This window comes from Patella vulgata, chromosome 9, assembly GCF_932274485.2.
Source record: "Patella vulgata chromosome 9, xgPatVulg1.2, whole genome shotgun sequence".
In the NCBI taxonomy this organism is placed as follows: Eukaryota; Metazoa; Mollusca; class Gastropoda; family Patellidae; genus Patella; species Patella vulgata.
In genome coordinates, this window is record NC_065887.2 from 39,518,870 (window position 1) to 39,545,642 (window position 26,773).

The 26,773-nt window shown below is 36.5% G+C and overlaps 2 protein-coding genes across 3 annotated transcripts in view; one reads left to right on the forward strand and one right to left on the reverse strand.

Moving 5' to 3' along the window:
• Window positions 1–7,549, forward strand: part of LOC126807904 (short-chain dehydrogenase/reductase family 9C member 7) — a 24,374-nt gene extending 16,825 nt beyond the window's left edge. The window contains exons 2-5 of the mRNA XM_050532786.2: window positions 39–366; window positions 2,478–2,742; window positions 3,470–3,633; window positions 7,159–7,549. Of these exons, the coding sequence (XP_050388743.1) occupies window positions 48–366; window positions 2,478–2,742; window positions 3,470–3,633; window positions 7,159–7,376 (966 nt within the window). The 5' untranslated portion in view covers window positions 39–47 and the 3' untranslated portion in view covers window positions 7,377–7,549. The remainder of the gene's footprint in view (window positions 1–38; window positions 367–2,477; window positions 2,743–3,469; window positions 3,634–7,158) is intronic.
• Window positions 7,550–9,857: 2,308 nt separating this feature from the next.
• Window positions 9,858–21,098, reverse strand: LOC126807908 (retinol dehydrogenase 7). Of its 2 annotated transcripts, XM_050532790.2 has the most exons (5): window positions 20,967–21,098; window positions 15,999–16,311; window positions 13,529–13,787; window positions 12,106–12,269; window positions 9,858–10,228 (listed from the first exon to the last, which is right to left on the reverse strand). In XM_050532790.2, exons 2-5 carry the CDS (start codon window positions 16,309–16,311, stop codon window positions 10,011–10,013), a joined length of 954 nt encoding a protein of 317 aa, XP_050388747.2. In that variant the 5' UTR covers window positions 20,967–21,098; the 3' UTR covers window positions 9,858–10,010. The 2 variants fall into 2 exon arrangements, with proteins under 2 accessions (XP_050388747.2, XP_055959477.1); XM_056103502.1 differs by lacking the exon at window positions 15,999–16,311 and having other exon boundaries at window positions 20,967–21,072.
• Window positions 21,099–26,773: the final 5,675 nt, after the last annotated feature.

Sequence of the window (26,773 nt, forward strand, 5' to 3'; positions counted from 1 at the left end):
TATAGCTATGCTATCTATCCTTATCCTTATTGATACAGATTAACATCATGCTACCCCTGTGGATTATAACAGTTGTTGTTGGCTACTTTACTATCAAATGGTTTCTGAACAGATTAGAGGTGGGGAACATTGATGACAAATACGTCTTCATAACCGGGTGTGATACGGGGTTTGGAAATGCGTTGGCCAAGAAATTAGATGGTTTGGGTTTTCACGTTATTGCCGCTTGCCTAACTAAAGATGGTGCCTCAGAATTGAAGAAGGTGACGTCAGAACGACTGACGACTGTTGTATTGGATGTTACGTCAACACAAGACGTTAAACGAGTAATGGAGGAAATTGATGAAATGATTCCGGCCAGTAAAGGTAATTTGAATAGTAGTTTACCCACAGGGGTTGGTAGGGGACTCGCGAAGCTCATTAGACCCATGACAAGAGTGCATCAGTTCCCCGCAAATAAGCTTGTTCAAATTCCCCCCCCCCCCCAAAAAAAAAACTAAAAAAAATTGAATTGACAATCTGATGGAGGTGCAACGTCATACATTTATCCATCCATACCGTCTATAATTTATTATTTTATAATGATTCAATAATTTTGTATACAGAATTATTGTAGCGCTAATCAGAAATTGTCTCGATTCTGTCTGGTCGAAAAGTATTCATTGAATGAAAAATAAACCCCAGATATTTCAGTCTGGCGTATACATATTACAGTGTAGGCCTACATTTTTGTACTCAATGATCTTCCTCAACTAAAATCTTTGTTGACAAATATCTTCAAGGAATTCTGCACAAATGACCATCTCCCCATTTTGAAATTTCATCTTCTATCTAAACACATCCTTGCAATACACAAAACAGGAGAAAATTAGTCATAAATTTAATAAAATTGTTTTCAGATATTCTAAATTATTCATAAGCAGGCAGTGTATACAAATTTGTTTTCTTTGTCGGCAGACTAGCTTCACTCAGCAGTGATTACTTAATAAAGTTGAAATTTTTAAATCACGGTTTCGCCAAATTCTGACCACAGTGATCTTTCTAATAATAAATCAATAATCACAAGCATTGAACATGTAATAAGGGAGGGGAAAACAGCATCCTGAATAGGCCTAATAAGCGGGAATTATGCTCCAATTGGCCTTGATTGAAAACACGTCAGAACGATAAATATAACAACCGCTAGAATTCTAGGCATCAAATCGTTTTATTGGTTATTTTTGGGGGAATGTAAGCACGAACTATTCTTGCCTGAACAAGAACTAGCAACAAAGTTATTTTTATAGCACGGCTTTCATGATTTAACAGGGTTAACCAGAGGCCGAAAAGAACAAAGGAAGATTTCCCATCCATGTTACAAATTGAGTTGACTGTCTGTAAATGGACACAGCTCACCAAATATTTCTACGCCGTCACCCACGAATGTAGGGCAAAAGTTATTTTTAGTCTTTCTCTCCCTTTCCCTTTTTCCCCCTTTTGCATGGCGATTTTTGTTGACTTTTTGGTGTAGAATCGAAGAAAAGGGTTTGAAAATACATGTTCTACCAGGTTTTGGTGAATATTCATGATTTTGAGGCGGAAGAATGAAGGGGACAAAATTGCATGTTTTCTTGTCTCTACTTCCAGCTTGTGTATCTCAAGTTTTCCATGGTGAACCTCATACGTGCTTTTGGGCAAGAGGTTGCCACATGTTGCTCCATCTATGGTAGAAAGCGTTCTACCCAACGAAAATTTGGGAAAAAGTTAGAGCCGGTCTAAGAGACGAGAATTAACATTAAAGTCAATGGGCAAATATTTAGTGATCTGTGGCCAAATAAAATAATAAAAGCCAAGAGTTACCACCCTTTAGTCTTGGTTAGCAGGGCGCAATCATGTCATTAAGGAAGGGCATCGCCAACCAAAGAACAACCCAATAAGAACAATTTTCTATTCTTTTAAAATTTATTGACAATATATGAATAACGTTTTCTTTCATAATTCATTAACCAGCAGCTTGAGACTTTAAAATTTGCAAGAAAGCGAGGATGGTTCTAAGTCTATTGAGAATATTATTTGAAAACTTAATGGGAGCACTTTTTAAAAAGTGTAAACACGTTTCTTAACTAGTTCCATAGAAAATCCCGAAATGTTTGAGCTACAATATCGATAAACACGTTACTACCGCGTCTCGTGATCGAATGATTCAAGCATGTTTAAACGGACAATAAACGCCTCTAAATTCGAAACAGGAAGTGTAATGTCCTATAGTTTTTACACTATGCAGTGTAATATATATATATATATATATATATATCAATATATCAATCAGTAGTAACCTATTCTTATACCTCATTTATATTCATTAGTTCCATCAATTCATTATATGTATAAGTATATTTACTATGTGCGAGCCTACACCAATAAAGTAGACGTGCCTTTGTTTAATGTAATATAGAAGCTATTACAGAAAGTGTTTATCACCAAATTTATTGTTACAGGTTTATGGGCGATCGTCAACAATGCTGGAATTTCGGGTTCCATTCTACCCTTTGACCTTACAGCCAAAGAAGATTTTGAAAAAGTACTGTCTGTTAATTTATTGGGACTAATTGATGTCTGTATTAAGTGTGTGCCCCTACTCAGGAAAGGAAGGACAAAGGGACGGGTCATTAATGTTTCTAGTGTTGCTGGACGCTTTGCATTAGGCGGGAGTGCTTATGTGGTGTCCAAGTACGCCGTTGAAGGTTTTTCAGATGGTCTCAGGTATGTTGTTTCTTGTTCTTTTTAGGCGGAGGGATGAGGGGGTGGCTGTATACGGGTCGTGCGTATATTATTAATATATGGTATCGTTTTATTTTCGTTTCACTTAGGTTCTCACTTTATCACAAAATGTACATACTGCTCAAGGGTGGGATTTAACGTCCATAGTTATTTTATATTACCGACATAGATTACGTGTTGTTGACTTGAAAAATAGTCAGTTTAACACTGGAATAAATGGGCAGGTCAGATTTGAATCCTTGATTTGATTTATTCCCCTCCCTCCCCGCCCCCGCACCACTATGAGGCCCTATTTTAGTCCAATCTTTCAATCTGCTTTTTTTCCATTAGTGACGTCATATACGTGGTTCGTCTTCTGAGAATGGAGACACTTTAGGTACCTCCAATAGTGTAGGTTGTCTTGATATCTTATCCAACTACATTATGCATTTGGGAAGCAAATAGATATCGATGAAATGATTTCTTGTCGTGTATGCCGAAACGTCTCTGCTCACATAGACCAACAACAAACTCACCGAAAGAGATCATTTTCTTTACTAATTCACACAGTTTACGTAATTATTTCGTTAATCTTTTTACTTATGGTACTTACTGTGTTAACGCATTTCGGTAAAAGGGGGAAATTGTGGTCCTTGACACGAAGACCCCCCCAAACACTCACACACATAGAAACTCAGATGCTTCTGATTCTAAAAAGTTTCTCTTTCAGGCGTGAGTTAAGGTGTCAAGGAATATCTGTCCATATAATAGAACCAGGAAAATATAAAAGTAATATCGCAAATAAGGAGAGACTAACCAAGGAAATAGAACATGCTTATCATAGAACCAGTCCTGATAAACGAGACTACTGTGGTGAAGAATACATTAAAAAATGTGAGTTCAAATGTCATATTTTTCTGTTGTTAGCAGTGTCGGGTTTACCCCATGGACTCAAGATGCTTTAAAACACGAAAATGAAATGGGGTTTAACATTCTACTCTGACAGGGCTAATAAAGACGTGTATACGCCATGCAGTGTGCTATGAGGGAAATTATGTCCATACAGTGGCGCTACGGCCTACTCTTATATTAAATTGTAATTGCCAAGGGATCTTTTACGTGCACGCCAATGTGTACACGGGACCTCGTAGGGGTACAGTAATGAAGATTGTCACGTTTCGAGCTCCAGTTGGCTGATAACCTCTGGCTTGCGATCGTGGTTACCATCCTTGGTGTGAGCGTATATGGCTTGGAGATAAGGGCACCTTCTCAACTTCGTGGGTTTACTAGATGTACTCCAATTTTTTTTTACACAGGAAAGACCAATGCGTGTGCGCTAAGCATAATAAAATAAAACAAGTTGTCTGCGATATCAGTAGTATATAAGGCACCCTAGGGTGATTATAGCACCCTGAGGTATTTGGCTACGGCACCCCGAGGTATTTGGTTACGGCACCCTAGGGTGGTTACGGCACCCTGAGATATTTGAGCTTACGGCACCCTGAAGTATTTGAGCTTACGGCACCTTGTGGTATTTGAGCTTACGGCACCCTGAGGTACTTGAGTTTACGGCACCCTGAGGTACTTGAGCTTACGGCACCCTGAGGTACTTGAACTTACGACACCCTGGGGTACTTTGAGGTATTTGAGCTCGGGCCACTTTGATGTATTTGAGCTTCGGGGTGGGGGGTTGGGAATTTGAGTTATGGGGCACTTTGAGGTAATTTAAATTTGTTGATAGCGGTCATCGGTTGTACTTGTTCATGTGAATGTGGGTTTGAATGGTGTGGGGGTCCGCGAATTGGTTTATCTGTACCGCGCATAATCTAATTAATTTTCTGTTCATTAACTTTTTTCCATTAATTATTTATAATTAAACTTTTTTTTTTCATTAATCATTTTTTTTTCATTAATTAATTTTTTTTCATTAATCAATTTTTTTTTCATTAATTCATTTTTTTTCATTAATTATTTTTTTTTCATTTATTAATTTTTTCATTATTTTTTTTCAATAATTTTTTTTTATTTGTTTTTCTTTTAAAATTGATTTTGTTTTATTTAAATTTTGTGACATTATTTACCGATTTGGTGTCTGTTTTTAATTTGATTTTTTTAGTTTTTACGACCGAAATAGGGTTTTATACCGTAAAAGACAAATGAAACCAGGTTTAACGTCCATACTGAGTAACGAAGACAGGGACTAGATTAATATACATAATTTTTTGTTTCTTCTTATACCTTATCTTGACTATACATGATAGCATGTTATAAAATTAACATGCTATCATCAATTACGTATGTCCTGGAAAGCATCAAACACTTTTTGTTTAATTATACAAATCGTAGACTTGAACTAATTTGTAGATTTTATTGACTGAGTTAATATATTCATATTTACGAGAAAAATGTATGATCGATTACATATTTAAAAACCAGAGAAAATGTATACATGTAAAGATAACATATAATTCGTATAATGCGTGTAGCGTACATGTTTATGATTGGTTAGATATTTCAAAATGAGAACAAATATGTAAATTTTGTGACTGGTGATATTAAACGATATGATTCGTGCCATGTGTGGTAGTGAGCGTTAGTTGGTATACAAGTTAGTACATTTTTGTTCAAACAGAATTACGTTCTTTGTATTTGTTTATAATGAAAAAAAAAAATTGATTAATGGAAAATAAAAATAAAAATAAAATAATTAATGAAAATAAATTAAATATACATTATGCAAGAGCTAAATCTGCCTATTGCAGGTCTTTCTTTAGGCCTGAAATGTTTTCTAAATTATTAATTAGACATTAATTAAATTATCCAGGCCATAATCAACTCTCGATGGCATCGGATTTCTCCGATATTAAATAGATTAGAACAGTTCCGCCATATTTTGATTTAAGCTAAAATGGAGGAGCGAGACTTAGCTTCGAACAACCAGTACGGTGGTTGAAATTATTGCACACGTCTTGTCAAAACTTCAAAGGCTAATATATACGCTCGCAATAGAGTAATTTGAATGAAAATTTCAAATTATTCATTTTATATTATCTATTTTTGAACTATTATGGCAATGGTTAGCTCTTTTTCTAAATCCTACATAATGTATCTTTAATTAATGAAAAATAAAACAAAAAAATAATAATTAATGAAAATAAAATTGATTAATGAAAAATAATAATAATACCCCCCCCCCCCCCCAAAAAAAAACAAAAAGAAAAATAGAAAAAAATTAATGAAAAAAAAAAATAAATAGATAATTAACTAAATTATAAATAATTAACTAAATTATAAATAATTAACTATATTATAAATAATTAACTAAATTATAAATAATTAACTAAATTATAAATAATTAACTAAATGAGTAAATAATTAACTAAATTATAAATAATTAACTAAATTATAAGTAATTAACTAAATTATGAATAATTAACTTAATTATAAATAATTAACTAAATTATAAATATAATTAACTAAATGAGTAAATAATTCACTAAATGGGTATATAATTAACTAAATTAAAAATAATTAACTAAATTAAAAATAATTAACTAAATTAAAAAATAATTAACTAAATTATAAATAATTAACTAAATTATAAATAATTAACTAAATTATAAATAATTAACTAAATGAGTAAATAATTAACTAAATGGTTAAATAATTAACTAAATTATAAATAATTAACTAAATTATAAATAATTAACTAAATTATAAATAATTAACTAAATGAGCAAATAATTAACTAAATTATAAATAATTAACTAAATGAGCAAATAATTAACTAAATGAGTAAATAATTAACTAAATTATAAATAATTAACTAAATTATAAATAATTAACTAAGTGAGCAAATATAATTAACTACAATGTGGGTGGAGGGATTTTAGGACATGTGATGGTCTATGGGCGGGGGGGGGGGGCAACGAAAAAAATACGGGGGCGGGGCGACACGTGTGCCATGCGCGGTACAGATAAAACAATTTGCGGACCCCACACTATTTAAACCCACATTCACACGAACAAGTACAACCGATGACCACTTTCAATCATTCAAATTACACGTAAATCGCCTGAAGTGCCGCATACCTCAAAGTGCCCCGAGTTCAAATACCTCAGGGTGCTGTAAGCTCAAATGCCCCCGGGTGTCGTAGCCAAATGCCCCAGGGTGCCGTAAGCACCGGAGGTTCAATCGGGCGTTAAACACTAATAGTAGAATATAATGTTAACGGCCATGTACATGTCATCTGAATCTCGCAGTGTAATTACACCATAGTAATATTGTTAGCCATAAATAACATATTATTTGGTTATTATCCCAATTACTAGATGACATTCTTAGTACATTACTTGATAGATGCTTTCAGTATACAAAATCGGACTGGTGGGGTTATAATTTTATATTTTATATTACAGATAGTGACAGTCTTACTAATTATCTATGCAACGGAAACCCTAACCTCGAACCAGTGGTTTCAGCCATGACACACGCAGTGATGTCACGTTTTCCAAATCGTAGATATCTTGTTGGATTGGATGCTAAATATATTTTTAGAGTTTTATGGACACTTCCTGTCTGTATTTCTGACTTTTTGTTTTGTTTAATAATCATCCCACCAAGAGGGGCAAAGTAGATAACTGTATATAGTTATTAGTGTTTAAAATTTCAGCGGTTCATATTCGTAAATGTTTTGTATGGTGCTCCTGATAGGGTATTATTATCTTAATAAAGTGTCAAATAGAATAACCGTCTTATCTTATCTCCTAATAAGGTGTTCAGTACACTAAAGATCTTATCTCCTAATAAGGTGTCCAGTAGACAGACAGATGGATTTTAATAACTGAGGTTATAATTGAGGTAACTATGGTAATTGGTAATATTATATGTATCTGCATTAGATCTACTCAATTCATCATTTTATTTTTTACCCAAATCAAAGTGGGGTGGGGTGGGAGGGGATCGAGTGCGCGTTGCATCAAATGGTCTGTCATTGAATCAGCTGGCGTGGTTTTGATTCGCCGGTTGTAGGGTCGCCTGTCCAACCTCATGGATTTTCTCCGGGACCTCCTGTTTCTTACGCGCAAGCGAATTATTAAATAAAATTGAACCATTTAGTCCCGAACTTTGCTAGAATTCGTGCTGTGTTCGACCGGTGCCCCCCCCCCCCCTCTCTTCTGAATGTGGGTACCTGGTGGCGTAGGTAGTATTAGAATAGGATTCTGTCAGTCCTGTTTTTTGGGAAAAATTAGTGAATTAAAAACTACAAACCTCCTGTCCGGGCCTTTTAGGGTTGTTAGTCTACGTTTTGGGAAAATTTGGTGAATTAAAAACTATAAGCCACCTTCCATAATCTTCGCGTCGTAGGGCCCCAGCCTGTCCGACCTTGTTTCCTTTGAGGCTTTCGTCACTGGAAGGATATCAGGGCCCTGGCAAGTAATCGGGACCTAGTTCTGGCCTGCAGAACGCTAAAATAATGGTAAGCTGGCCGGCAGTAAGCATGTACGCGGATATCGATCGCTCTAGGTAGTCTGACTGGTGTCCGATCATTAAAAATAAAACTGAAAGCGAGACTTTTACTTTCGTTTTCGTTTCGTTAGCCACTAAAAATTTCGATATTTTTCGATATTTTTGCCAATTGCGGACCAATGTGTTTTAGCAAAGTGGCCTCCAATTACCCCAAATATACGCCAAAATGACGCTAGAGACCATGTATCTTTCACAAATTTTCGAGCTCCGGGGGAGAGAGAGACCCTCTACACACACACACACGCACACCCACACATAAACGACACCCATCGCCAAGTTGTTTGTCCCAGGGTCAGGGGTCATTGACGCGGGCCCTGCTGATAGGACTTGACAATATAATCACAGAACGACTACTAGATAACCTCGGGTGATACCGCAGGCAAGTGTTTCCCAAGCAACTTGACAAAGAGAATAGTAGAATATAAGAGACAGAGCCACAGCATATTGGGGAGGGGGTGTGGGTGGGAGTGGGGTAGGAAAAGCAGGGCGGAATGGAAATCGCAGTTAACACTTTTTAATGTTTACAGAGTAACACACATCACAAGGGAGATAACCATCGATATTGAAAGGGATTAGAACCACAATTGATTTCCCAATAGTTTTTAATATTAAAACTTGGCACCAACTTTTCCCCAAATTTTGTTAGGCTGAATGCTGTCCATCACAGCCGATTAATAGCTGGCCGTGTTTTCCTGCAAAGTCTGTATAGCTGGCCATGTTTTTCTGCAAAGTCTGTACAAGGTTAAACATTGAAATTTCAATAAACACATTCTGACCTTACTTAAACCAAATAAGAAATGAAGTTGGGTTTAACGTATCCTTTTCCTTACCCGCTGGGTTAATGAAGACGTGCTGTCGGCTATGACGTGCATTTTCTATGACAGCGGCGCCACGGCCTACCCTTATTTCGATTTCCACCTGCCAGGTGTTCTATAACGTTCCGTAAATGATATACCTCGGATTTTCACCTTTTTGTTTTAGCCAGAACCATTTCCTGCAACACCGACAAGGGGAAACCAGACTGGAACTTTCTCGTCCAACACTGGAATAGATTTAATTCCCAAGCCACCGTGGATCCCTTACATATAAAATAAACAAGCTAGGCACTTTAGGCGTATGAATAACACCTGATATGAATAAAGTAACTCGAGTTAATTTAAATTAACCTATCATTGACGTCAATTATTATGACATGTAAATATGACGTCAACCAATCAGATTATGTCGTCGTCGCCTCGTTAAATTAACACAATTTTCTATCTCAGATAAATAAAGAGAGAGAGAAAAATGGGGTTTAACGTCCACTTGACAAAAACTCGGTCACTTCGGGACTAAGATGTGGTTCAATTTTATTGTAATAATTCGCTTGCGCGTAGGGGTCTTTAGCAGTGGGAGGAAACCGGAGGACCCAGAAAAAACCCACAGGCGACTCTACTCCTTGTCTCCTTCAACCGGGGAATCGAAACCACGCCAGTTGACTCTATGAAAGACCTTCTGATACAGCGCGCACGTGCTAACCATTCGGCCACCCCCCCCCCCCCCTAATTTAAAGTTAATATTTTCTAATTAAAGTATAATAACACATATGTTAAATTATTTCGTTAGATGAATATCAGAGCTTTCTGTAGAAAGTGCAATTTTAATGACCTTGGAGAAGTTTTACAAAATCGTAAATATTCAGTCTTATTGTTGTCAAGAGCGGATGGTCATCTTCGCTCTGGGACACGTTCATTGACGTGGCCTATCGTGATCCCTGTGGCCGAGGCGAGTTTAAACAAATAACAAAATCCGACATCCATTCTGGGATAGTCCATAACAACCTAACGAAGTATTTAGCATCGTTTCCAACGATGTACCTGGGTTTTGGGTATCTGGCAGTAATAGCGTGTTCGTAAGCATCGATTACTTTGAATAATTTATTAGATGATTTTTCAGGCAGTTTGTTAATCAACATCTTAGCTGAAAATACATACATGGGTTATTATTAGAGATTATGTAACCACGTGTCAAACAGGAGGCACATTGAATAAAAGTTCTTAATTAATTTCTAAATTCGTCACCTAACAAAACCTGTTTAAGCTGGATGACCCGTATTCATGGGTATGGCCATCTTCAATAGAAGGCTTGATCTCGCTTTAACTACGTACATCTTATCAAGGCCTTCACGTCATACCCTGCATATTGCGGCACTAATTTCGATTGGGTAAAAACCCAACTTGTGAGCCTATCAGATTTCTCGATCGTCGCGAATAATAAGTCTCGCGCTTTTAAGCTAAAATGTCTACCTGTGATAATCGAGTTGCAAAGAAGGTTCATTCAATGTCAAGGTTTCCGTGGAGGTCGCGATGTCACAACCTCTGATTTGACGCTATTGCTCATGTGTCTGTAGATAACATAGCTATAAGTTCGGGAACTGTGAAGTAAACAAGCAACGGCCAGATGTTATGAAACTCGCAGTCGTTGCTTCAGGAACATGGGGTATGGCGTATGTCCGACTTCATTATTAGTTCAGTCGGAGCATTCGATTTCACTATTCCATACTATACAACATGGGTATCAAAAGAAACAGATAGACACAGTAAAGCTTTTAGACGTTTTGTCAAAGTCAACGGTCACGATTAGGCCGTAGCGCGCCGTTCCGGGCAAAATTGCCATCATAGCACACTGTATGGCGTCTTCCTAGGTCTTATCGGGGCATTCCATTGAACTATTCCGCTCTGTGCAAAATGTGTTTAAAAAAAAAACCCAGTCTGACAGAGTAATGGTTTAAGACGTTTTGCGAAGATCAACGGCCAAGATTAGGTCATAGCATTCCGCTCCGGGAAAAGTGGCCACCATGGTACACAGTATGGCGGATGCTCGTCTTCATTAGCCTAGTCGGAGCACTACATTTCATTATTCCGCTCTATATAACATGTGTTTTAGGCGTTTTGTCAAGGTCAACGGGCAAGGTCTAAAGACCAACAGACGGTTGAAGCTCCCTAACCCCCGGAATACAGTGATCGAGCAGACTGTCGTTATACAAAATACTATAAATGTAAATATCAAATAAACCAGCTGGACATACTGAAGGTTTTAAACGTTTAGACTAAGCCGATAGCCCTATTGTCCCCACGGTATCGTCATGGACCGTATATAGATGGACAGGCAACGTGTCCCGTTGGTTGGTTTCTCTGCCGCTCGTGCGAAACACGACGAGATCTCAATGTCAACGGCAAATTAAGCGATGTGATTTTTGACATTGCGGGATTTTATACAGATTAATTTCTCGAACTCCTCCTTAGAATTTACGGTATTCTTATATTTACATAGTAATTTTTCAACCCGATAAGTATTCCTATCCGGTGGTTACGAATTTCTCCAGTTTAGAACTTTGAAAATTCCAAATGCAGCAGTTGAAATTAATTGTGAAATAATCGATTTCAATATTTTCGTATAGTTTTTGTAAGCATTTTGGTTTTGCTTCATACTCCAAATTCCCGCATGTATGAAGGATTTTAAAATTATGAAAACAATGTTCAGGTATAATAGGAAGATTAATAAAAAAAATATTATGAATTGATTTCTGTTTCTTTGCTTTTAAACTTAATACTGGTAATTGCGCGAGGGGAGGTAATTTTATTTTAGTCACGATTGTCCGGTCTATTTTTTGCCGCGGAACAGAATTCTATAGGCTTCGTAGACGTTGCCTGTCCATCTATACACGGTCCATGGTATCGTGAACATTAGCTGAATAACCATTTTTTATTTCAACAATTTAATTGCACGCACAGGTCCTTAGAAGTGGGGAAAAACTGGAGGACCCAGATAAACCCACGATTTATATAAAAACATACCTTGATCAATAAACTCCTGTCCGTAATATTGCTGGAAATCAGAATCTCCTTGATTAAATGCTTCTTGGAATCTTTTATAAACCTGCTGGGTGTTGATTATCTCTGTGTTAAAATATCCCGGTTCCAAGATACTGACCTTTATTCCTTGGTGATACACCTCTCGTCTGAAACAATATTTACAAAAAAAACCCGTCAGGGTAAAGGTGTCAATGAAACAGAGGGGGGGGGGGTTAAAACTAGTGTCGGATTCCAGTTACAAGCCCCCCACACACCTAGAGGGGGTAAAGGTCTGTTTTAAAAAATGTTAATTAAAGTCGAGGATGCCGACGAATGTTTAAGACTACAGTGCGTCTAGGAATGGCTTAAAACAAGGTAGAACATGGTGTAGACGTTGGTGAGAGGCTCCCTAGTTTCGTTATGCCACAGGCCACGGTGTAAATTCGACACTCGGTTAAACCCAAAATAAACATAAAAACTACCAATCTGATTAAAACACAGATTCTGTTTCGTTTCGCTTTTTATAGTTCACAATTTCCTTTTATTTGTTATCATTATACCTGGATCTGGAAGAATTGTTAAATACATCGCGTTCTGGGTGATGCGAGGGATTAGGCAATCACACATGATCTGTTGCGTCGAGATCCTACCATGCGCTGCGCGAAACCGTGTGTAGACATTCGCAACGATAGAAAACAAAACAAGACAAAAGGTGTTTTTCCGAAAAGTCGTTTTTAACACCGAAGCTGATTGGTTAATCGAATAACTGAAATCATAACGTCAAAGATTGTAAGTATGACCCCTGGTCGCCCCTCCCCACCCACGATCACAATCGGTCAGATCGTCATGTAGTAGAGGCCATCAAAAGTATATAAAAACGAAACGAAATATAGATCTGTATTTTAATCAGATTGCAAAACTATTTTTCGCTGGTTTAATTTTACATTTGTTGTTTACTTTTTTTGTCTATTGTCTATATAGTATTCGAATTTTCATTTTCCGTCCAATTTTGGTGAAGAATCAGGCGGTAATCAAGGTCGTTAACCCGCCTTCAATATTATATGAGATGATAATATTAGGCTTAGACCCCACTGAGGGGTGTCGGGTCGCCGAATGGTTAACGCGTGCGCGTTGCATCATAAGGTCTGTCAAGTGGCGTAGATCGATTTCCTGCATGTACGTGACAAGGAGTAGGATCGCCTGCCCAACCTCGTGGGTTTTCTCCGAGTCTTTCGGTTTCTCCCACTGCTAAAGACCACTACGGGTAAGCGAATTAATGAAATAAAATTGAACCACTACAAACCCAATATATATTAAGAATAATTGTTGCATTGATATAGCATATGTTAGTCCCGAAATGACCTGGTTTGTAACATGACTCTCAGTTCCTCGTAGAATTATGATTCGTTGAAAAATTATAACGTACCGTAGACTATCTGAGAAAGCTTCTACTCCATATTTTGAAACACAGTACGGTGCCGGTACCAAAGCAATGCGTCCAAGCATGCTGGCGATGTTAACTACCCTTCCCTTTTCCTTTCTTATCAGTGGTAAAAACATTTTAGTGACGTCTATTACGCCAAATAAATTAACAGCCAGTGTATCCATGTAGTCTTTTCTGTTTAAACATTCGATAGGTCCGATAGCACCACCTACACCGGCATTATTTACAACAGCCCATAGACCTATAATTACATACATATAAAACATTATATCGGTTCAGTTCCTATATATATAAATATATTAGCTTGTTACCCATATATACTCAGCCAAATTAAAAACTTGACACTGATGAATTTCAACAATTTTTTTTTCTGGTAAGTCAAATAAATTTTTAAGTGTTTCTAACGATAGTAAGAAGTAAGACGCCTTTAATTAAATAAAATTGTAAAGTCCCGTGAATCACGTGACTTTTGAGCATATAAAGATGAAAAACCTGAAAAACACTTGCAAACACAAACTCGTGAGGTCAATCGATGCAAGTTTGCTTAAACTGAACACGCACACGTAACTTGAACTGGAAAAACAAATTAAAATTGTTATTTTCATTTTTGTTAGTAAATGCCGCGCCTTTCAAATGTAGACCGTCTACGTGCTATAGGTAGGCTCTATGCTGGTCAGTCTGTGGTCACTGTTGCAAGAGCCTTTAATTGTTCACGCCAGACAATAATTAATCTTCAACCTGGAACTATTGCCGACCGTCACTCCAGGAAGATCAAGCAATACGATTACGTCATCTTAGAAACAGATTTGTCACTGCAACCTCCTCAAGTAGAGAGATGTTTGGTGGAAGGGTAACTGCACAAACTGTTCGAAATCGCTCGCAGGCTGCTGGTCTTCGAGCTCGGAGGCCCTATAACGGACACCTATTCATCTCCGTAAATCGCTCGCAGGCTGCTGGTCTTCGAGCTCGGAGGCCCTATAACGGACACCTATTCATCTCCGTAACCGACTTGTTTGGGCCACAAGACACATGAGATTTACTCAAAGACAGTGGAATTCGGTTGTCTTTAGTGACGAATCTCGATTCACATTGAGATTTGCCGATGGCAGGGCCCGAGTGTACCGCAGACGAGGTGAACGTTACGCTCAAGTATGCGTCAGAGAAGTTGACCGATTTGGTGGCGGCAGCGTCATGGTTTGGGGTTCTTTTTGTGCACATGGACGTTCTCCTCTTGTTGTTGACCAAGGGAACTTAAATGCTGTCCAGTACAGGGATCAGATTTTGCAACCTGTTCTTCTTCCGTTTATGCAGAGACATGGGCCTGGACTAACGTTTCAACAAGACAATTGCTACCCAGAATTTTTTAAGAAATGCCGGTGTCCAAGTCCTGGATTGGCCGTCGCTTAGCCCCGACCTTAATCCTATTGAACACATCTGGGATGAACTGGGTCGACGTGTTCGTCAGCAAGTGAATCCACCACTGACGTTGCAGGACCTTCAACATGCTCTTGCTGAGCAGTGGCGACGTCTTCCTCGGGTAGTGTTTACTAATGTTCTGAGATCCATGAGAAGACGTTGTGTGGCAGTACAAGACGCTAGAGGAGGCCACAACCGTTACTAAACACTTTATTCCGATTGTTCTCCAAGTCTGAATTTCATTTTGGGGGTACTGTGACATCACGAACGTTATCAATGTCAAGGACTTTCGGCGAGACGTATTCCTGCTTTCTGTTGATGTCAGGGTCGTCTGTGCACAACATAACATTAAAATAGTTGCCTTAAACCATATATTAAAAAATCTAGTCCCAAAAATCCCGAGTGTCAAGTTTTTAATTTGGCTGAGTATATATGTTACCCCTAGAAAAATTCCCATATATATATATATATATATATATATATTAGCATGTTACCCCTATGTATTAGCATGCGACCCTTAGAACATTTCCTACATCTACTAGAACGTGGTTCCTAGAACAATTCCTATATATTAGCATGTGACCCTTACAATATTTCCTATATATTTTAGCATGTGACCTCTAGGATAATTCATATGCATTAGATTAGGCCCACAAAAATAATATAGTACTAGCATGTGACCCCTATAACAATTCCTATATATTAGCACGTGACTCTTAGAAATAATAATAATAATGAGTTTTTGTATAGAGCAGCTTATCCATAAAAATGCTCAAGGCACATGGAGGTGGTATGAAGGTATCAATGTTACAATTTTCAGTTATAGTATGAGTTGAAAAGAAATGTTTTCAATCAATTTCATATTATACCCAAACACACTGTGACATTGTAGAACTTCTACAAGGAGTGCCAGCTAGCCAGAGCCTTCTCTCTCTATATATATATATGTGTGTGTGTGTGCATTAGCGAGTGATCTTATTAGCCCGTGACCCCTAGAACAATTCATATAGCCCATACGTGTCCTCTTCAAACTCACCTTTATTTGAAGGTAAAATTGATTGTACCTTGGTGAGTGCAGACTTGATATCATCTTCAGACGAAACATCCAATTGAAGTGTCTGAAGACGTTCGGATGACGTGTTCTTCAATTCAGCTGCAGCATCTTGTTTCAGACAGGCAGCAATAACATGAAATCCTAAACCATCTAATCTTTTTGCCAAAAGATTTCCAAATCCTGTATCACATCCGGTTATTAAGACGTACTTTTCGCCATAATTCTTGACCTTTAACCTCCCCAAGAACCATTTTAAGGTGAAGTATCCTATCAGGACTGTAACCCACAAAATCATCTATAAACACAAATAATAATGGTCTATTATTAGGCGCTGGGAATAAGGGGTATGGGTGTGTGTGTGTGGGGGGGGCATGGGTATGCGTTAGAAGGTGGGGTCTCACCACTCACAATAAGCAAGCATGAACCATAGAAAGATAGTATTAAACTCCAGGAACCTACATACAATCCCAACTACGATCTTATGCTCGAGAACAACGAACAGTCCCCCCACCCACCACATCCTTGGTAAATTGGTCTGGTAAAAAATAGTAAATGGCCACGACGACGATCATAAACACCTCCTGTTTCGCATTTAGAGGGGTGTTATTGTCCAATAGACATGTCCTGAGATCATCAGGACCCAAGACGCGTTTTCTAATTTATGTGTGTATGTGTACCCAGAGAATAATTTCGTCATGCTCTGTAGAGAGAGACATCAATGAACCAACCCGTGAAGATAAGTAGAAACTTATACTGACTGACTGTTTACTAGCAGTGTTACAGTAAGGACTATCATGTTACAGTAAAGACTATCATGATACTATCATGTTACAGTAAAGACTATTATGTTACAGTAAGGACTATCATGATACTATCATGTTACAGTAAAGACTATCATGATACTCTCATGTTACAGTAAGGACTATCATGTTATAGTAAAGACACAATTGTTACAGGTTGACATATAAAGGTATATTTTTTTTAAACGAAAGCTGGAAATATTCTGTCATGAAATATATGTCCACAAACTACGTCGCATCTGGCGCTACCATCAGATTGTCAAACAAAGGGGATATCAAATTTATGTTAATTGTGAAATATTACTGGATTGACTTTATAGGAAGGACATGTTGTCCTGAATCAAAATTATTTACAAATTGAAACAACATAATGACATTCATTCATTTAACACTATTTTATTAGCTTGAAATTTCAATATATAGAACTGTAAAAAAATCATAAAAATGCTGAACTATAACATCGCTGAAATTTGCAGACTATACTGCCCATCAAATAATTGATAATGACAAACGAATAACTTTCAAAATAAAAGCAAAAGTCAAACTGGGCAAATTTTGTAGGGGAGATCTCTTTATAATATGACTATCACTATTAGGGCCATTTGGAAAAGATGGACCATGTAAAATTTATAAATCATTTTCTATTTATTTTGTTATCATCTTTTAAGATGGTGGGTAGGGGGGGGCGTGTATTCTACAAGATTGTATTCTGTGGTGTTTTTCACCACAAGTGTTCCACAAGATATTGTTGGACATAGAAAAAAATTCAATTTTTTTCCAACAGTTCTCCTCCGACCCTCTTATCCTTATCCCCCTGTGTGGTGCCACATTCCACACGATTTCCGATTTGGAATAATTTTGATGGGAGTATTTTTGGTCTGTGGCGTTTTTTATTACAAGAGTTTTACAAGATATTGGATTATGTTTATATATTACGATATAACGTATAAAGAGGTTTGTAGAATTTGGTGACATCAGGACATTTTACTTTTAATCACCAGCTAGAATGAAAATAAATGAAATGAAATGGGTTAAACGAACTGCTTTTCTGCAACTGGGATAATGAAGACGGGCATACGCCGTGTAGTGTGCCATGGGGGAGATTTTGCTCGGACAGCAATGTTGTTGCCTACTCTGTCGAATTCCAACTTCCAACTAGTCTACAATAGGAACGTCTCTCGATTAACATTCGAAATAATCATTATTTTGTAACATCTGTAAAAACTTGCAATATCGCTATTCTTTATTTACTTTTTCGCTTTTAGGGTTTTCATAATATTACACTTTTTCATAATTGTAAGTGAGATTATAAGATAAGCTTGGAAGCAGTACCCGATTCAGATCGCGACTAGAGGAAAATAAAGGTGTGTGAGCAAAGTCAAGGAGGTTGATAGCCCTAGGTTTCAGTCTGCTAAGCCCATAGGTAAATCCGACACTGCTGGGAAAGATTAAAATGTAATTACTATTTTCAAAAATTACTTTCACTTCACTTCGCTCGGCTGATCAATTATATATAAAACATAAAGGGTGTCCGTATCATGTTGTGAACATGTTTTTAAATTTTATTTTCATATATATTCGTTCTGGTCAACAAAGAAAAATCAGATGATGTCACTTTGTCCTGTGGGGTGCCGCAGGGATCAGTGCTTGGTCCTGTATTATTTGTACTATACACTACACCCCTTGGTATAATTACTGACCAACATTGTATCCAACATTATTCCTACGCCGATGATACACAGCTAGTTGACGTTTTCAACCACACTCAAATAAAAGAATCCTTAAATCGCACAGCAGCATGTTCGCAGTCCATTAAGTCCTGGATGACAAACAACTGCCTAAAATTAAATGATGAAAAAACTGAAGCTATGTTAGTTGGAACCTCTAAAAAACTACGGAAAATACCAGTAAAGAATACAACAATAGGGGATTCAATGATCGACTTCTCTGTCAGCCTGAAAACCCTTGGTGTTTCCTAGAGTCAACACTTTCTATGGAAACTCACGTTGATGAATTGTGCCGTATATGTTTCTATCATATACATTGCATCAGAAACGTTCGCCACCTGATCACGACTGATGCTGCTAAAACACTAGTTCAGACGCTAATACTGTCCCGTATTGATTATGCAAACAGTCTGCTCTTCGGACTCAACCAACGTCTTACAAATAAATTACAGAGAATCCAGAACATCGCTGCCAGGATTGTAACAAGAACTTCAAAATATTCATCCATAACTTCAGTGTTAAAGTCTCTTCACTGGTTGCCTGTCGAATCCCGGATTCAGTATAAAGTTCTGTCATTAGTGTATCAATGTCAAAATAATCTTGCTCCCTTATATTTGTCTGAACTTTTGACAAACTATAAACCCAAACGTGCGCTAAGGTCGCATGGCAAAAATATACTTGCTGTTCCCAAAACAAAACTAAAACAATTTGGTGATAAAAGTTTCAGTGCTGCTGCACCTCGCCTTTGGAATCAGTTGCCAGTAAACATTAAAGAATCTCAGACTTTCACAATCTTTAAGTCACAACTAAAAACTCATTTGTTTAAACTCTATTATCCAGATTAGAAACAGATTGTTTATGTGTGTTTTTAATGGCGAGAGACTCTTTAAATGTTGCGCTTTGAGCATGCGTATATGGATGGATTATTCAGCGCATTACAAATATACATTATTATTATTATTACTCAATAAAATAATGTGCAATTTGTGTACAACTGAGTCATAAAGTATATTAAGCTTAAAATCCTTTATGTATAAAAACGCGAAAAGCGGGCATATATTTGCAGTTACCAAGCTTCAGTGATTACTTACTAGTTCGTTCCGTACGACTGTCTTTCGTGTCCTATATCTCTTTGTCGGGATAATTGAAATTTTGATAAAGCGGCGTAATGCCGATAGGAAAATAAACTGTACGGCCAATGTGAACTTGTTGCTTTCGTAGCAATTTTTCTGAAATCAATGACAAATGATAATTTCTGTAAACGATTAATACATCCTAATGGCATATCAGTGCACTTAATTCATTCTTAAGCTACCCCCCTGAAATGAATAATTTTTGGGGTGATGTAGTCAATGATTTAAATACAAGTCAACGTTCCAGAATATCACATTTATTGTTTTTGGTAAAATTTAGTGCCCATAATTCTTGATTAAATGAACAGATGATATGTGTTCAAATTCAAATATTTGATAAGACAAAAAGAATGAAGTTCCTTGAAGTAACCATTAATTGTCATTACTGTAACAAAACCAGACTCCCCATATAAATGTACATGATGGAATAGTAACAGTGTAATTGTTGTTGTAGGGTACTTTAAACATAGTGTGATTTGTTACTGTAGTAATTATCTGGGTCATTAAGGAAAGCCAGTTTAAGAATTTATATTATCACATGTTAATCCTGTAAATTCTTGATTCTTGATTAAATAATGAATTCTCCCACTAGGCTGTTAATTTCGTTCATCTAAGAAAGATCGCTCAAATGTACATTTGCCGAGAACAATGAAACTTATACCCTGAACATATAAAGTTGCCAAAAGGTAGTTACTGGAAAGATGTTTTTAAAAAATACTCATTGATTTTAGTAACCAAATCTTCTTGTTTTTGTTTTGTTTTTGTTTTGCTGGAAAAAATTTAATCGAGGCAGATCAAGTGGTTTTGTTTTTATTTAACCGAGAAGGTAGGTAAACTAAGCCAGGAAATTACAACATTTGTCAACAGAGGCGTCCGTTATTATTTTACCATTTAATACTCTTAACATATTATAATGGTTAGGCGTAATTTCTAGAGACAGAAATTTTTTTAAAAACAAAGTGGAATAAAACTTATTTGTTTTTAATAAACAAGAGTTTACTTTTATACTAATTTATTTAAGTTGTTTTTGGTAAAATTCAGTGCCCATAATTATAGTATACAGTGCATATTTCTATAGACTAGGATATCCAGGGTTTATTATTTTATATTAGACTAGTATATCCAGTCTATAGACGAGTAGATCCAGTGTCTATAACTAAATTTTATACTCGATGACCTATATAAGAACGGCTGAGCTTTTGTAGATCAAGTAAATACTATAGTAACTTAAAAGTTACTAAGCACAGTATACAGTTTAACACCTTAGTATTAATAGTATCTATAGCCTACCTGTATCGCAGCACACGTCACACTTCTTACATAAAATATATGTAATAACGGAGTGATTCTCTGCACCCAATATAAACAAACCAACACACAGTTTAATCAGGTTTGATATACGCATAAAATTATAGATACTAGAGTACGCACTGGTCACGTGACAGCGTATCGACATGGGAGCTTGTCGGCCATGTTTCTACTTCAACACTACCTTCGCTTTCTCTTTTAATATTCATCTTTTAAATTAGTGCAATGTCAACAATATGTATTCTTATACAGTAATTTGTCAAATTGTTTCCGAAATTTGAGGAACTAATTATAAAGAGAGAAGAGAAATGAATGTATTTTTTTAACAATAACCGTAAACAGAAATCAATAGCCGGCAGAATTATATGTATCGATATTTTTATTAATTTGTTAATTATTTTATTTTAGAAATGAGGGAATGAAAAGTGAAGAAATATCAATTAAAGGGTCATTATGGGAGATTTGATAAAGAGTTGACGGTTCTCGCTATAATAGTTATATCGTAGAACGAGAGTTGACGGTTCTCGCTATAATAGTTATATCGTAGAACGAGAAAGGTTGGATAAAGAGTTGACGGTTCTCGCTATAATAGTTATATCGTAGAGCGAGAAAGATTTGATAAAGAGTTGACGGTTCTCGCTATAATAGTTATATCGTAGAACGAGAAAGCGGTCTACTAGAAATAATGTGATTTAATATATACAAATAATTGGGACCTGTTACGCTTTACAAGTGTAAATACTATAGTGTTCATTTTTCCTAGTTAAGCTATAGAGAGAAAAGGCGACATTGACTTTTTAAAGGTCCGTTCATACTACATCCGTATCCGTATCTGTAAATACGTGCGTGAATACGTACTGGTATACTTTAGTCATTTTTAAGGTCCGTTCATACTACATCCGTATCCGTATCTGTAAATACGTGCGTGAATACGTACTGGTATACTTTAGTTACTTTTAGAGAAAGGGTTCAAATAGAATCCGGCACGTATTGCGCACAAAAACAACTGCGTCCGTTAAGCCGGATTGATTGCTCCCAGAGCGTATTTTTGTAAAGTGCGTCCGGCATTTCGGCTAGTGAGCCGAGCTTTAGCCAATCAGCGAGTACTTTCATCTTCCCAAATAGAAACTCAATCCATTCCAAGAAAGCCTGGCCTTGTGTGCTGTGGATTTGTGTTGTCTTGTGAAGAACACAACATGGACAAGACAGAGGAAATATTGTCTGAATTTGTCCGGATGAAAATACAATTCTTGCACCAGGTTGTGGTATTCTCCATATTTCTTTCTTCTTTGTAACAGTTCATGGACCCCTACTCTCTTTTTTCTCTTTCGTCTTTGGGTCCACAAATACAAAAGAAAGACTTCCTCTGTGTCACTGTCAGACTCCATGATTGCAAATGACAATATGTTATCTCTGACAGACAATTCAGCCTTGAAAGCCGGACGTTTTCGCGTTTTCTATTTGAACGGCAAAACGTGGATATGGATGCGGATACGTTTATGGATACGGATGTATTATGAACCGAGCTTTAGAGAAAGGGTTCAAATAGAATCCGGCACGTATTGCGCACAAAAACAACTGCGTCCGTTAAGCCCTTATAAATTATTATTTGATGTTTTTCTCAGAAATTGTGTACTGGTAGCTGACTGTCGTTCCCGTAAATCGCGTTTTTGATCAATATGCCAGAAAGTTGCTTCTGTTTTATGGCGGTATATTAGAGTCTAAATTCTAAATTGTTAATGTGCTATCTTCTAATTGGACCAAATTTAAAAATTGAAAATTAAGCCCAGGTATGTCATACTTGATCACGATTATATTATTCGTAAGAAATGGAAATGTGAACTGATGGTTTTCTTTTGAGAGCTATTCCCGTTCTTGTTCGTAAGGACGGAATCACACGATTTCACTTCTTTGAAAGCATTACAATTCGGGATAAAGTCTGTGGGTTTTTTTTTTATCAAATTACAAATTTGGCATAATATTGCAAAACTACTGAAATAAAGCGTTTATATTATTTTTGCTGAAAAATAAAATTATGTATCTGTTGTGAGTGATCTGATATCAAAGTTATCTGTTACGTACGGAATTGCAATTGTTATGGACGGCGAATTTTGTCATTTTTTTCTTAAGCACGGCATTAAGTCAATTCATCATTTTATTTGAAATTAGCTTGTTTAGGAGCATCTGTTTGATCGAAAAATATCTAATTTAAAAGATATTTAGTCATGCTATGACATTGTAAAGCAGTTAAAAGAAATGAAATGGTGTTTAACGTCCTACTGTTTTGCTCCGAATTGGGCTATTGAAGACGGGCATACGTCATACAGTGTGCTATGAGGGAAAGTTTGCTCGGACAGGGCACTGCGGTCTACTCTTCTATCGAATTTCAATTGGCAAGGGATATTTTTCGTCCCATCCGAACGACTAGACAGACTGTCCTTGTCAGACCCTCCGTCCTGCATCGCTGAAAAGGGGGAACCACGCCGGAAAATCTGGATGAACTTTCTCGGCCCAATGCAGGGATCGAACACTCGACCTGCAGACTAGCGAGCCAGCGTGACCCCCGCAGTTACAAGAGCATGGGGAAAACTTCCCTATTTTAGGCATGATATTGTATTTGTTTACATAGATGTAGCTATGTCTAATTATGCCATAATACCAACACAAAATAACTACTCAGCTAATTATAATAATTATATATTTTTAAAAATTAACAAAAAGTAAACATTTTACATCATCAAATCAAACTCATACAACAATATTTAATCTTAGGAAAAATAAATTGTCAATTTATTAAACAACTGATTTAATTTATACAATAATTTAATTGTTACAATAATTTATTTAATTCTTACAGTAATTTATTAATTCTGACAATAGTTTATTTAATTTTTACAATAATTTATTTAATTCTTACAATATTTTATTCAATTCTTACAATACTTTATTAATTCTTACAATAATTTATTTAATTCTAAATTCATTGAGTAATCAAACTAAAAACATAAGAAATTATTTAATCTTTATTGAATTCATTCAACAATTTAAAGTAACTTCTACACTTTAAAGTCATATACGAGTTAGCTACCCATCTTAAATGTCGGTATTAAGTTGACCATTAATTTATGAAAACAATTGTATTATGTAGTCAACAACATCAGGTGTAATGCCAAATCTGCAGCGCGATACAGGAAGCATTGGGTAAGTCAGTTAGCCTATAATAGATTTCAATGGGACCCAGCAAAGTATTTTCTGGGGAGGGCCAAACAAAATGTTGATGATAGACATTTTGGAAGAAGTAATGACACATTAACATCTCCAATATCACTAGATATTTGAACCACCTTTGCCAGCCACCATTCATTTTTAAAAAAAAATATATAACTGCAATATTATGAGAGCATGCAGACAATTGATTTATATCTGACACTGGAAATAACAATTCAATGGCTTGATCTACATTGTTTATTTCATAATTTAGTATTCTGAATGGCTCTGATATTGACATGTTTAAGTGATGCACTTGTAAAGTTCCTATCACTTCAGGGACCTGTTTCGCGAAATTTTAACTAAGATAAAATCCAAATTTTAGTAATTTGATTGGATAATATTAGACTGATTTTAGTGTTTAGCCAATCAAAATTGAAGTATCTACTAAAATTTGCACATTGTTTTTTACCTAAGAAAATGACATCAATATATTTCAAAACACTATTGGCATATATTGCAAAGTGCTCTGTATCGTTAATACCCCCACCCCCATCTACAGACCCGTTTCCATCGTGAGATTCAAAATAATTTCATTTCATTTTTAAATTAAATGGGTACTTACTAAACAAATAACAACAAAATATAAAAATGTAATCTTTTTTGCCACAACCATAGGACAAGAAATGTAAGATATTCAAATTTGAAAAAATGTTCTTCGGGTAATTAACAGAATTGAATTTGCAGAGATAACTAAGAGTTATGATTGATCAAGCTTGTCAATGACCATAACAAATCTATCGCAATTTAATGTATCACCAACTCTTAACCATGACTTGTCATGACTTGTAAAATTATAGTAATGTCCTTTATACTTTCGTATCTGTCTCTCTAATTCACAAATAGCATCTGTTCCGGATGCAAGATGACTTTTCTTCACGGGACCGTAAGACCCCCCCCCCCCCTGAAAAATATACATTGTCCGCAGGGGCGCCGGAACAGCGCGAGGGCCAGGGTACCAAAATTTTGAAATTTGTCAATTCCGAAAACGCTGTTTAGAGCGCCTCTAGCATTCCAAATTCCAACATAAAACCCTTTAAAATACATCATTAGGGCATGGGTATTCATGTATACCACAAAAAAACGGCAGGGTGCCATTTGTATACCTTGGCAGCCGTGTTCCGGCGCCCCTGATTGTCCATCAATTTTACAGCACCAGCACACCTGAGAACACCCCCCCCCCCCGGGCCTCGTTGCTCTGAGCTAGTTACGGCCCTGTCCGGAACCCTTAAAATATTTATTTCTGGAATCGTGGTCATGACACATTCATCATGAATACATTTAGGTGATTGTGCACTAGAGTCTTTATTACGTGTACTGGTCCTTCCAATTCCTTAAACGTATTATCATCTTTTACAGCTGCTCGAATTCCATTGAGTAACAAAGTTAAGTTTTCACATATCACATGTACATGTATCCTCAGATATTTCCTTCACATATCTGACATGCTTGAGATCACATATTATGTTCCATAAAATTCCAAATGATAATGTATCGGATTCATAATCGATAGAATCTAAATGTTCATTTATTAAAAGTAGGAGATCTTTAATTGTCCGAAGTAAATGATGTTTTTGTTTTGTAGATCTTGTTTCCGTCTTCATCCTTATCACAGTAAAGTTAATATTTTCTCTCTGGACATGTGTAAGGAATATCTGGACTCTTTACCAAACAGTTGTTTGCTACTATATGGTAGGTCTGTTGTCGTAAGTGATTGAGTGCTAGATTTTCTTTGATGGTTCATGTTGCACAGGCAAAGAGGCGGGTCCTGGTGTACATTCTGGTGCTGTTAAAGATTGTCCAGGTGTTGATTTATCACAAAAGAATCAGCTCCTGTGATTGATTGAATACCCGTACTGATATTAGGCCTACCCTGAGACTTTTTTTTTCTTTCTTTTTCTGTCAGCTTCTAAATATTTAGAATACTCCTCTTCATCTTTTCTTAATTCAGCCATTTTTTAATAATTCCATTCTATTATCGTCAAATATATCCGGTGTTTTTAATCCACAGAAAAGCCGAATAGAGACAAGTAGGAACAATGCGCCCCAATAATCGGAATTCAACGGGTATTACTTACACTCGACTAGGTTCTCAGAACGCTTTGTTTGATTAATTTAATAACTTGTCTTTTAATATGGAAATATCTGTTGGGATTTCCTTGATACGCGTGGTTTATTCTTATCAGTGTGTAAGCAACTACAATTACTGTATTAGCCGCGATGTCCATCATTGTTTTTGGATTTTATATATTAAAAGCATATCTAATTTCACAGTTAACCAGTCCATCTATTCTTGTAGCCCACTGAAGATCAAAGTTGCCGAGACTTCTTTCAAATTGGTTCGGGAAACCTTGTTAATAACCAATTCCTGGGTGTAAGCAATGATGTTATTGCTGTGGTTATTACAAATTTAACGGGGGGGGGGGGCAGAATGGTTAGCGCATGCGCGCTGTGTAATAAGGTCTATCATCGAGTCAACTGGCGTGGTTTCGATTCCCTGGTTGTACGTGACAAGGAATAGG